At 37.7% G+C, this 14,298-nt stretch overlaps 1 protein-coding gene across 4 annotated transcripts in view; it reads left to right on the plus strand.

Moving 5' to 3' along the window:
- Positions 1 to 14,298, plus strand: part of LOC108693041 (protein arginine N-methyltransferase 7) — an 82,771-nt gene that overhangs the window by 33,873 nt on the left and 34,600 nt on the right. For 2 of the 4 annotated variants that reach the window (XM_018201687.1, XM_018201689.1), the window contains exon 2: positions 170 to 431. The exons of the other annotated variants lie outside the window; for them this stretch is intronic. In XM_018201687.1, the coding sequence (XP_018057176.1) occupies positions 249 to 431 (183 nt within the window). In that variant the 5' untranslated portion in view covers positions 170 to 248. The remainder of the gene's footprint in view (positions 1 to 169; positions 432 to 14,298) is intronic. 4 annotated transcript variants of the gene reach the window in all.

A 14,298-nucleotide genomic window follows, 5' to 3' on the forward strand; every position in this document is an offset into this window, starting at 1 on the left:
CACACACAAACAAAAAGAAGTCCTTCTTGGACACATTAACAACCTAGTCGGACATGGCTGGACGCTTTAAAAAAAAATGCACATCATTCGAGAAAAACTAGATTGGTCTGATCACTCTACATAAAACATTTTGGAATCCACAATATATAGAAATTATGACTTCTTACAGGTATAAAAAGTTGAAATAAAGCAAAGGCAGAATATTTAAATGAATCTTCTATTTTTCTGCACATACATTTCAACGTTGGATGTTAAAAGCTAGTGTTATCATTGCAATAAGAGCATTATTTAATCGAAATATGAGTATATTTACGCAATGTTTGAATCCTCTCACTGGTGTTGCTTCATGGGAAGAGAAAGATCAATATTATGATTATCATCAAGAAGTAGCTAGATCTGCCTTTGCAGACATGCTACATGATCATGAACGAGTCAGTATCTTTTTATATTATTATTTTATATTTTTACTCGTTAATAACACTGATTTACAACGTTTTTGTTTCTCAAACAATCCATTATTTACAGATAATGAATGATTTTGAGAAATTAATTTTATTTTTCTCTCCACAAATTTAAACAATTTTTCTATTACTTTACGAAGTAAAATGCATAAGAAACACAATTTAGATAACAAGAAATAGTAATATTGTAAATCAGTGTCATAATTAATAAGTGTCATAGTTAATATAATTTTTTTATATTAAGCATTATCAATAAAAAATAAAATCAAAAAAATTTTTTACTTTATACTATCATATTTATTTTCATATATTATAAAAAATATGTAAGTTTTTGCAGCTGACTATTACGAATTTGACGTAGATAACAAAAATGTTCCTTGTCATAAGAAAAGAAATAGGTGCTTAGCTAAGTTTCTCTTCCATTGTTATCATGTTGCTATCATTAGGGCAATAATAATTTTATTTGGGGCATTAGTTCGTCTAGGCAATAGATAATCAAACGTTAATCATATTGAATAAATTAATACATTGCATAAGTGTTGAATAGTTATTTGATTGCCGTCATGATATCAAGTATCTTATCATATTGAACAAGACGAATGATTATACAAATATTTATCACATCATACATCCTATATAAACTATATTTTTACAGTATGTAATTCGCAAGGTGATATTATCATATAAACATCATTAATATTTCATCATATGTTGTCATTCTGTTGTTGTGAATTTGCTGTTTGTCGCAGACGATTTCTGATGAAAAAAAAAAAACAAAATGCCATTATGTTGTAGTCAGAAATCAATTTGTTGAAGAAATGTACTAATGTCAACAAGTTGGCGTAATCTAATTTGCTATAATCTGATATCGAATTCATATAAGTACAACTTAAGACGTACAATAACGAAGCATCTTAGCTCGAATTTCTAAAAACTGATTGCTTCAACGTTGTCAGCAATATGACGGCAACCTCAGAGCTATTTGACTACTGAGTAGAGGCATTATGCTGATAACGGTTGTTTGCGCAAACGAGCGGAAATGCTGTAAGAAACTTATTGCCATAAATTGCCACAATTTGTTGAGAATCATTTTTGTAAAATATTTACACATCCACGTTTCTGTTAATTGAATGAAATTGGAGTGTCGTCGAGCAATATGTTGAACCAGAGGAATTTAACTCGATGATGCATAGAGTTAAATTTCTCGATTTTAATAAAATAACATAGAATAAAAGACATAGCAATAAAAGATTTTTCAGCTGTTCTGATGAAATAATTTTTTTAAGTGAGCCTCAAAGGTTCTAAGATGAAAACATAATTTTTTAAAAATGTTTACCGAGTAAATGAAATCTGATACTTTAAAATGTTATCACGTTTATTACGTTTATCTAAGATTTCGATCACATTTCACATTCGGAGAATTCACAACACTCGTTCAGTTACAATATTGCTAGATTACTACTAGTAATATGGGAGTAAAATTTTAGGCGGAAACTGTTTCTGTCATGCTGCTCTGTGATTTCTAACAACTTATTATACGATCCATTATAAAGAGGGCAACTGTTACCATCAAATTGCTCATAAGAGTTAGTTAGTAACAATAAAAGTTGACAATCTAATAGGCAAAATCGGAAGTTGCTTTCTTAAATATTGAAGGCAACTTAAGCAAAGCAATTTCAAACAAATTGACAGCAACCTGCAGACAACTTGCTGAGGAGTTATAGTATAAAAAATTCAAATTGAACTTTCTATAAATGAAAGATGATAAAGTCCTACATAAGACGCAGAACACGAATCGCAAGCTTATTGCATCAGCCAATCTGATGCATCAATTTGAAAAGTAAAGCTTTGAGATTGGTTGAATTCTGCGTCTTAAGCCCTATCTAGATAAGTTGCAGCACGCAAACCACATTCGCATTCGCAATAATCAATCAGAAGTATCAATGGTACTAATAATAGCTTCTGATTGAGTGTCGTGAATGTGAATGCAAATGCGTTTTGTGTGTTGTGGGGTTAAGGGTAGAATCCCATGAGATGTATTTGCCGCGTATCATGTAACCATGTAATCAATTAGGAATTAGTAAAATGTGAAACCAGAACAACATTTCTTATCGGGTGACAATTGGACGCTGATCAATTCGATACTGATCAACTGGACATCAATTGATTGGACATTGATTAATTGGACATCTTAGCAGAGGGGAGGAAATGCGGGATAAAAGTCGTAACAGTCAATCATAGGGTCTTAAGTTGTAGAAAATTAATCAATCATAGTCTAATATGAGAGGAAAAATCGACTATGATTGGTCATTTCTACGACTTAAAATCCTAGGATCGCTACAACTTCTACTGTAAATCCCGCATTAGCAAGGGGATGGGTGTCCAAATGATCGGAATCCATATGATTAGTATCCAATCGAGTAGGGTCCAAACGATCCGTGTCCATTTGATCGGTATCCAATTGAACATGTCTTCTAATTGAGCGGTGTCCAATCGATTGATGTGAATTGATTAATGTCGAATTGATCGGTGTCCAATTGAACATATCCAATAGGGATCCTCCTTTCTGATTCGCTCTAATTTCGCATTTTATTGATTTCTGATTGATTATACGGTTACGCGATAAATACGCCTCACGGGACATTACTCTTATATTGTAGTTCTGATATACTAGTGCGATATGCGAGGTCTAACGATACGCGATATTTAATCAATGTATAGCTCTTCAATCAACATACTGCTCTTCTTGAAGAGCAGTATGTTGATTGAATATCTCGTGTCGCATATCGCGCATAGTGTTGATGTGCTGGAACTATTATGCGTCGTCTATAATGCATGGAATAATAAATGAGAATAAAAAATTGCCATTACCAATCACAGTCGATTATTCTTTTCACATTTGACTGAGATTGGTCTATTTCTTACTTTTACGTTCTTATTCCATGTATTGTAAATCATTGATATAGGGTCTTTCAAGGATGCTCGATTAAATGTAAATAAAACAAGTTGTGTGTGAGATATCCACTCAATTTTTTTTTTATTTGAAAGAATATTTTATGCCATTAAGTATGGAATATAACGTCGCTCAAATATCCGCCGCGGCTTCGCTTGATGACACGTATTCGGACGGTCCAATTTTCGATAACTTTCTCGCATAAATCTGGCTGAATTTGGATGGCGTTTGTTATGTTGACTTTGAGAGCATCAATTGTTTGCGGTTTATTTGTATAGACCTGCGATTTAAGATAGCCCCAAAGGAAGAAGTCTAAAGGCGTTAAATCGCACGATCTCGGTGGCCGGCCGCCGCGCGAGATAATCATGCCCTCAAATCGCAGAATCCATCGTGACATGCGGTGTGTGACACGTAGCGCCCTCTTATTGGAACCACATGTTATCGGTCCATATCGTCCATTTTAGACCACAAGAAGTTGCTTATCGATGCTTATCTATAGTGCTCGCCATTAACGGTTATGGCAACGCCTACTTCGTTTTGGAAGAAGTACGAACCGCCGATGATTCCGCCAGATCAAAATCCGCACCAAACAGTGATTTTCTCGGGATGCATTTGGAGTTGGTGTATCTCGCGTGGATTGGTATCGTCCCAAATTCGACAATTTTGCTTGTTTACATATCCATTCATCCAAAAATGGGTCTCATCGCTAAAGATGATTTGTTTGACGAAAAATTGGGTTAACTTCCAACTGCTCCAGAACTCAATCAGCGAACATACGGCGTTGTTTACGGTCGTTTACCTTAAGTTTCTGGATCAGTTGAATTTTATAGGGATGCAGACCCAAATCCCGATGCAAAATTCCAAGTTGAAGTCACAGAAAGGTTAAGTTCTTGTGAACGACGAGAAATTGACCGCCTCGGGTTTTCCCGTACACTCTCACGCACAGCAGATTATTTATTGAATCGGTTGAATCGAATTTGGCCACCAAACGTCGAATAGTCGCCTCGGCAGGACGAGGATAAAAATCACATAATGCTCGGAACGTTTCTCGAATGGAGCAGAATGATTTTGATAATAAAATTTTATGATTTGCACACGTTGCTGAACACTATGACCTTCCATGGTGATTTGCCATACATTACTAAACAATTCACAACAAATTTGACAGATGTCACTTTAACAACATGGCTACTATGATCTAACAAATTTCGAGCGACCCTATATATTGTGTAGTCTACTTTGATCTTGCATTGGATTACTCGGGTTCTGTCATAATCAGAGAGCTGAAGTAGTTGAACGTAAACGTCCGTTGCGCTTGGCTCGATATCTTCTTTAGCTCCTGGATCGATACCTTACAATTTCCGATATCCAAAAATGATAACGACGTAATGTTGAGATCATGGCCTCCGCTTAGCCTATCAGACTATGTGATGACGCGAGGAGCAAAAGCACGGCAATGAGAATGAAAATGGTGTTGTCCATCTTAGAATGAATTAAACTCGGAACTGATAGTCCGGTGGGTAGCAGAGTGCTGCAGCCGCTGGGCCCAGGGTGAGGAGCACCGTCATCCGATAAGTGCCCTCGCTCTCCGATGTAATGCAATTTCTTGAGCTTATCGCTGTGTACTGTGAGAGTTCTATTGCTACTTATTGCTATCTTAACATTAATGTTCTTAAGAATTTCTAAGATCTCGTATGGTCCTATTGATCGACAAGTTTTCCTTTCACTGGTTCTTTTAATAGGTATACCTGATCGCCGCGTTAGAATGTCCGTGGGTTACATTTTTTGTCGTAGTAAAATTTTGATTTTTATTTTGCTCGACAGAGCTTTTCTCTTGCGATTTCCTGCGAGTCCCGTAGTCGAACAATGAAGTCAGGTAATCAGCATATGTTTTACTTAGGTCGCTTGGTAAGATTGAATCACTTGTTGGAATTCTGGCTGTTTTGTCGAAAACCAGCTCGTGTAGTGAAAATTTCGTGCACTTTCATGCACGCTCGTGTTATAAAAAAATATTACTAACTTCAATAGTTCGTTCCACTTCCGCTCTCTATTGACGTATTGCTTTAGGTACTTCCAAAGCACATGATGGTTTCTCTCGATGGAGCCATTGGATTGTGGATGATAGGCGGTTGTTTTACATTGTGATATTCGAAATTTCTTAACACGCATAAGAACACTCAGGAAGTTCGAGCCCTGATCTACAGCCTAAGGAGTGCCTTAGGGGCACTATAGACGCAGATAAATTCGTTTACGAACTCATTTGTTACATGTCGATGGTAGTTATTTGTCTGAGTAGTATCGCGAGGGAGTATTTAGGAGATCTTGTACGGTTAGAATATACATATTGCCGCTTCGAATTTCGGGTAGTGAGTCCGTAGATATTTTCTCGAATGTTACGGCCGGAGTGTCGGTTAGAATCATTGGTTGGTACGTTGGTACGTTTTTACGCGGACGAGTTTTTTTCTTTGGCAGTTCTTACAATTCTGTATGTAGTTTTGCATATTCGGCCAGTAATAATGTTCTTTAATGCGCCAGTATGTCTTTGTGATACCTTTATGCCCGCCTGTTGCCGCCTGAGTCGTGGTATTCTCTAAGAATTCGCAAGCAGTCGTCAAACGGAGGAATCGAAATTTTGTTAGTGCAAATCTTAACACCGTGGTGGCTAAATCTTCCAGGATATTGTTCGTCTTTGTCCACTTTATCTATATTGCTTTTATGTATTGAGACTATTAAACCTATTTCGTTGATGACGTTCAACAACGCAGAAATTGCTTTGATTATTATTTATTCGGTTTATCATTTCGGATGCGTGTTCCTTAATTATTAGAGCGATGATAAAACGGTTTTTATCGTCGCTGCTGATTACTTTGGCGCGCTCGAGGATAATGCCCTCAATCTGCCCGGAAATCGTGCTTATTCTGCGAACATGCGCGCTCTCAAGGTTCGCCTATTTGCGTGATGAAAATCACTAAATTATCCTTTGGTGAAATTATCGCGTACTTCCCGTACATTGAAGTGTTGAGGGTGTGACATGATGAAGAATCGCTTTCTTCGCTATTATCATCTAATTCCGAGTCGTTGTCGCTTATAATTTCGTCGCATACAGGAAAAAATTTTCCGGAATTTCGTAGCATTATTGGGAAGGGTTATTTTTTGCATGTATCGTGGATGCAGGTATTGTGTCTAAGGAAAGGTCGCTTCTGACCGGAGTTTTATCTTGTTTGAGCGGAAACAGAGATTTTTTTTTGACTATCGATTTTTACAGCTATATTTTCGAAAGTCGGCGCAACTGTCGGATTTTTTGACAAGGCATCGGCGTTTGAGTTTATTTTTCCAGCTTTGTAACAAATTTTGTATTCATATTCGGCGAGTTGTGCAAGCCTAGATGTGGGATCTTTCATAGATTTCCAGCCAAACTAAAGGCTTATGATCAGTCACGAGAGTGAATTTGTGCCCGTAGAGGGAGGGAATGATTTACGCTATGAACTATGGCTAACAATTCTTTCTCAATAGTAGAACAATTTTGCTCGATGAAATTTAAGAACCGTGATGTGTATGCGATGGGGCGGTCCTTCCCTATTTCATCTTGACTAATTATGCTCTTGATAGTGTATTTCGACGTGTCGATAGTTACTATAAATGATAGTGTGAAATCCGGATAGGTTCCTTGGAGGATAGGTTCCTTACATAATGAGTTTTTCAGCGATACGAATGCTTGTTCCTGCGCATCGAAATTCTGCATCTTTCTTAAGTAAGTTAGGGGCGAGCTATTTTAGAGAAATCGAGCAAAAACCGTCGAGGCCCAGGAACTTTTATCTCGAGGCCCTTGGCTTCTTGAAGCTTAGGAAAGTTTTCAGCTAATATTTTTTTGGGATCCGGCCTGACACTGTCCCTGCCGATTATATGGCCCAAGTATGTGACCTGCTTACTTGCATTTGTCGGGCTGGAGTTTTAAGTTCGCTTTGCGTAGTCTATCGATTAGTTTATTAAATTTAAGTTCGTGTTCATGTAACGAGCTCACATATAGAACGATATCGTTTAAATAGATAATTCAATTTCCTGCAACCTTGATAAAACCTGATCCATGAGGAACGTCGCCGGAGTATTTTTCAAATCGAACAGCATGCGTTTAAATTGATAATGTTCATAGCGTAGTGAACAGCTGTTTCGGTGCATCTGACTTATACATCTGACTCATACATTTGGTGAAAACCTGAGGCCAAATCAAAAACGCTGAAGTATTTGGCGCTCCCAAGCTGATTCAATATTTCCGTAATATTTGGGTGTATACGCATCGCGGACGTTTTTTCATTTAACGCGCGGAAATCTACCACCATCCGCCATCTCTTATTCTTCTCTAATGAATCTGATTTCTTTAGGATCATTCAGAGAGGGGAATTGTAAGGGGAGTTGAAGGGGGAAACGACATCGTTCTCCAGGAGGGTTTTTACTTGCTTACCTATTTCCTCTTTGTGAATTGGGGGATAACGATACTGTTTGGTGTGGATTGATTATCGGTGATGGTGATGCTGTACCGCATTTGTACAACTAAACTTATCGCCCGAGATTTGGAATAAATCGCTATATTTATTTATTAATTTTTCGTGATTTCTTTCTTCGCAGTTCAGATGATTCAGATGGTTCAGATTCGAGTCTCAAGAGTTCGTTTATTTGTGTTTCTCGATGCGACCTAAATTTATTCCTAAGAGAAAGCGAAGCTACCTAGCTCGTTTTTATGTGCATTCTGTCGTATGGAATTTCGAGCCTTAGAGATGTTTTTTTAGGCAAACGTTTTTTGCTACGAGGTCGAAATTATGTGGAGAAATGAATTCCACTTCTTCCAGCTCGATTACAGGTATCTCTATCTCCCGATCGGCCTCGTCCTAATTATACCAATGAAGGGCGCCCTTCCGTCGCGATTTGTGACTAGAGCGTCCTAGGTAGACGTCACAGAGGTCGATCCGCGATACGTATCTTTCTGCTAAGGTCGGATTTTCAACGCGGATGGGTATGGTAGTGCGAGGTCTTGACGGAATAGTTACCGTATCATGTCGCGAGAACCGTCGCGTATCACCGTATTTTGCCAGGAGATCGTCCCACAAAATCTATTTTCATAGCATCCCGCAGGAAGTCAAATCCTAAGATTCCTTCTTGCGTAATCAGGGAAATTATCTGCTACGACTTGTAAAGTTACCGAATATCCCATGATGTAGTCATTAGAATATTCGAAAGTTTTAATATTATCTTCGGTTATTCCGCTAATAGTGTCTGATCCGTTTTAATTTACATTTCGGGACACAGATTACGTTTCTTGATAATATTCGGTGCAGCGTCTATGTCGATCATAAATTCCGCGTCGTACAGCAGGCCATCGACAGAGATAACGATAGTAGGCGCGTGAGAGAAGGCATGAGGATTTAAGATTGCGATTCGCCCTCTGTCGGTCGATCGGCTGTGCTTCGATCATTCTTATCGGAGATGTCCCGTCTCTCGCGGGTTTATTGCCCGAAATTCGTCCATTCGTCTCGGAGGGGCTCGCGGAGTTTCCCTGCCTGATGCGAGAATTATTATATTCGCGTTTCTTACATTCCTCGATTTCATGCCCCATGCCTTTACAGTATCGGCACCATTTATCGGAGCAATTATTGATGTGATTACTCTCGCGGTTTGGGTGAGGCTTGGGGAGGGGCGCGCGTCTCTTGTACGTGGGTAACTCGAGCCTCTCCCGTCGCCGAAACTTTCTCCTCGGATCGGTATCTGGAAGGAAACATGTCGCGCCTCGAATCAGCGAAGGAGGGGGAGAGGGGGCGGATTGGATTCGTAGAAGTTGAGACATCCGGGCACGAGGATTATATCTCCATTTGTCGAATTCTTCTCTCTTTGCAAGAGACGAGGCCGCGGAGAAGGCCTCAAACGAGTTTTCGCAATGTTCCGGCGATCATTTGCAGCCGGTATTGGAGGGGAAGGCCTTCGCAAAATGATCTTGCGTATCTACTTCGATTATTGTTCGGGATGTAAGGATCTTCTCTCGAGACACTCGGCATCGAGAATCGCGGTTTGCAAGTCTTTCACCCGGTTGATATAATCCAGCATGTGTTCGTTTCTCCGAATGTAAGACGTGCTCAGTTCGTCACGACATTGATTAATTATTATATATTAGCCGATCCGAAGGTCCCACTCAGGAGATCGATTAATTACGTTATCGCACAGTTCATCTTCTACCGCGTAATAAGCGTGCCCTCTCAATTTGTTTATTAATATTTTAGTAAGGTTTCTCTTGGCAGAGGAGGGAACAGTTTCTCTGGCGCGGCGGCAAGCTCGAATAAATTGCGATAACGGAATGTTGTACCCGTCGAAAGAAGGTGCACTCCGTGGCCTCTCGGAAAAAATCTTCGGCGTTTGCGAGGATTCTATTGAGCTTTCTCCGTGTAGGAAAACGTGCGGTTGCAAAAGATCATTGCCCGTCACGGAGTGAGGGGAGGATGGAATCTCACTTTATATCGCGACGGAGATTATTGAGTTCTGAAATACTTCGTCCTTAAAAGAAATGAGTAAGTCGCGGACCGTCTCTATAGGTACGCGATTGGCCTTCTTGTTCGTAGTGTTGATTGCGCTTTATTTTGCAATCAGCGGTTCGCTCGTGGGTTGTTTCTCGGCTTCGCGGGTTCATTCCAGGGCATTACGTTCGGCTCTGAGTCGTATTTTTTCAGCTTCGTAATCGCACGTGAAAGTATCGCGTTCGGCTTGTAATCATATCCTCTCGACTTCGCATTCCTTTTCGAGTTCCGCGCGCTCTCTTTCCGCGGCCCCCTAATTGCGTATTCGTTCCTCCTATTTAGCTAGAGCCTGTCGCAGCGTTTCTAATTCTTCTTCGTTGAACTTTACGTTCTTTTCTCTCTTTTTCTTGCGAGTATTCATAGTAACACGGAACACAATCAGACTTAATTAAACGGCGTATGGGTCAGCGTCGCTCAAGGACTAATTACCGCATCCCACCGCTGTCACCAGAAAATTTTACATCCCATTCGATCGGCGGGGGACTGAAATCTATATAAACCTGGGATCAGTGAATTATCGGTGGGTGCAAGATGTAAGGTTTCGCGTCGGCGAGAGCGCAGAAGTAAAAATTTGTCCAAAATGCTTGAATTAGCTAGAATGGCGCGTTCGACACAGCGACGATAGTTCCGAGGAAATCCAAGATAGGAAGTATCTCTCGTCCTGTTTAAATAACCGAGACAATCGCGGCAGTTCGTGAAATTACGGTAGCCAGCGACGCGGAACATTCGTTGCAGATCTCGAATCATCCAGGAAACTCTAAATGGATGTAATGTCGTAATACCACGAGATAGTTCTTCTCATCGATAGGTAGAGAGGTGTAGGCACGCGAGATATTTAGTCTCGCTATTTTCTATGTGGCGAAAGAATAATGAAGATACACAGCATGCGCTACGTAGTATAAAGGTTTCTAACGAATGAACGCGAACGCGGATGCACCGGACACATGCTATGCGAGCAGGATTCACGGTCCGCGATAACCGAGATGTGATGAGGTGATGACATACCTTTACGATAAGGTTTTTGTTAGTGGTTGTTAGCATGCGGATTGGTCGATATGCATGAGACTGCCTACTGTCCAAGACTCGGCGTCGGATTTGTCTTCGTTAATTCACAACCCTCATATGCACAGTAGTCTAAGTTCGCTAGTTAGATCATTAGTATGAATTGAACGTGAGAAAGAAATTAATAAGAGAATTTTGTTGAGAAAATTCACTCAGATTCAGCTGATAAGTGTTTATTAATTATAATTCGCCAAAATAGAGATTACACTTTTAGGTTAAATTTAGGATAACATTTACATTAAAAATAGAAATTAAGATTAGTATTAAGTTCAGAATTACTTAGATTTAGGATTTGAATTAGATTTGATTTTAAAAGAGATTGAAACAGATCCATAAGTTACAACTAATTTGAATTATGTTTCATACGCGGCGCGCAAAACTAGAGAGACGATTCGCCGACAGAAGATTTGAAAAACTTTCCGAGGGCACTCTCGGCCCAGACTCTAAGACGCTGCTTCCATTACTAATTACTTTTCTACCTCTATTGCCTCGAGGGCGTTTTTCGAAAAAGAATCCCCTTCCATCGTCGCCCTGCATGTGATGGGAAAGGCGTCAGGTATGATCCTGGCGGTCTCGTGTACCGCACCGATCTATAAGTGATAAAATGTTCGTGGTTTGTCCAAGGATGATTTGGACAAGATTTAAAAGATACTGTGTACGTGACAGCAGAATAATGACTATAGAGTTATGATTAGTCGCGCTGTTCTGTTCCGTTGTAAATTTCCGCTCATGGGACGTTAACTGTCCATTCTATATGTCGATGTAGACAACACATTAATTCGATTCACAATTTTACTTTATGAGGCCTTAAATCGTAAGTCGAAAGAGATTAAGTGATAATAATTTTTGTCTTTAAACTGTTTTTTTGTGCAGTCTTTAGGCTTTAACCATTAGACTTAAACGAATTGAACAAAATCAAATTCTTACGGCATAAAAGTATAAGTATTCTGTGATGTGTAGCACTCGGGAGTCCCGAGTGCTACACCTCTGTGTGTATATCGTCACTTATGGTTTATGGCTTACGGCCTCTTAAAGCATAATTATAGATTTATGCAGAGCGGACTTAAAGAATTCCACATAATTCTTATGGAAAATAGATCTCGGTAAAATTATTTCAAATTTTAATATTTTGTAGCTCATGCTGATTAAAAGCACAAACTTTCAAATGCCTTAATTTTTATTCCAAAATCTTCGGAAAGTATTTTATTTACATTTTATACAAAAGATATAGAAAAATTGAAATAAATCTTTTTTATTACACTTATGTATAACTCAGGAAAATTAAACGATTTTTGGCGATATAAAAGAAAATTGTTGCAAAGCTGGATTTTTGTGTATAGGTATTTGTAATTGTACTCTTTAACATATCAAAAGTCCTCATGTGTGAGCGGATGGCTCTCACGTCGTGTTAAGATTAGACAGAGATACTAATATATTTCTTTCTCTGTTATCGATTTTATTAAAACCATTATCCTGTATATAAAAGTCGGTTCAAATCGTCTCATGTTGCGATTAGAGAATCTCTATCATATTAATATTCGTATTTATTATATATGTATTTATTATGTTTTTACTGCATAAATTGTGATTGTAAAAAAATGAGTATATATAATTCTTACTTGTGATGTGTATTCAGACCCAAAGTATTAATGATAAATTTTTTCGGAGAGTTCCGAAAGAATGAACTCGTCTATTTTGTTATTGGTTGGTATATCGTATTTTGATATGCTGATAACAAATGTTACCATGCGTGGCGGCAGTACGTGCTTTCCTATAGTATATCTCGAATATTATTTGACCTAAAAATATGGTCCAATATCAAATGGAAGCAAATGTCATATTATGAATTCAGAAACGCACATCAATTTTAAAATTACAAATAAACTTTTAGTCATTATTATCGACCATGAAAATAAGAACACAAATTGGAAAAAAGAAAAGAAAAGAACTACCATCTTCGAACATGTGTATGTTGGTCAATTTTTATCGAATATAAATTAACAATACACTATTTTGTAGGAAATTTTATAGGCTTCAATTTTTATCTGAAATATTTTTTATGCGATTACATTTCAAAAAATATTTAGTGACTAAGTGCACGTTAAAACTGTGTTTATACAGTTCTTTACTTTTCTGTGTTTATACAGAACTTCGTTCTTTAGATTATGTATGCAGTGTACAAAATTTAATAAAAAAATTTAATAAAAAAGATGGCAATCGATAGTATTAAGAATTATTTAGATGAGAGTCAATCAATCGAGAAACCATTTAGAAGAATTTCGAAGCGTTTTGGAATGCGTTTAAAAAAAGTCTTAACTATTATTAGTAATGTTATTTTTATTTTTTCTAATTCTAATTAGAAAAAAACAGAGTAAATTATTGGTCTATTTTTTGTTTCTGCACTAAACTGCAACAGAACTCTCTTTCTCGACAAATATCAAACATATATCTATCTCACTTTAAGTTGCAAAAGTGTATCGCGTGTTGCATCAACATATTAGTCAGGTTATTTTATAAATATAAAGTCTACTAGAGAAAGCATTACATTTATAAAATAATCTGATCGACTGATTAATATAATATGTTGATGCAACACGCGGTACACCAGTTCAGCCACAGAAACAGATCTTATGTCTCGGTTTATATTTCGGTCTTAATCCTAAAATTCTAAAATTCAATCAATGAAATACAGATTTCAGTTAGGACTGACAGTAATCTTATCAATGAGGACTGGCGGTAACCTTATTAGCTGAATTTTAGAATCGAAGCATAAATCAAGCATTATACAGAGATACACATTTGACCTCCGGCAACATCGAGAATCTGTCCCCTCTACTTTTGCTTCACCATCCATTGACGTCGCGTTCGCTTAATAGAGAGCGGCGTCGATTGATAGTATGGATACAAAAGTAGAGGAGCAGATTGTCGATGTTGTCGGTAACCGAATATTACTGATCTTATAGTAGAATTCATCATTATTTCTTTTTTTGCAACTTTTTTTCTTTTGTTTTGTGCAAAAACGTGTCGTAGGATGAGTCTTACTTCAATATCGAAGAAGAGAGGGCTAATTAACATTTATCATTTCTTTTAACACCGACAAGATAAATTTTAATTGAATACACTATTCGAATACATTATTCGCATTATAGGAATAAATTTCAATCTATAAATAAAATATTATTCGTAATATGGGAATATAAATTCGAATATAATTTTATTTGAAATAGACAAATAAATTTATATTAAAATAAAAAATTTATTTATT

Source organism: Atta colombica, unplaced genomic scaffold (assembly GCF_001594045.1).
Source record: "Atta colombica isolate Treedump-2 unplaced genomic scaffold, Acol1.0 scaffold86, whole genome shotgun sequence".
Classification (NCBI taxonomy): Eukaryota; Metazoa; Arthropoda; class Insecta; order Hymenoptera; family Formicidae; genus Atta; species Atta colombica.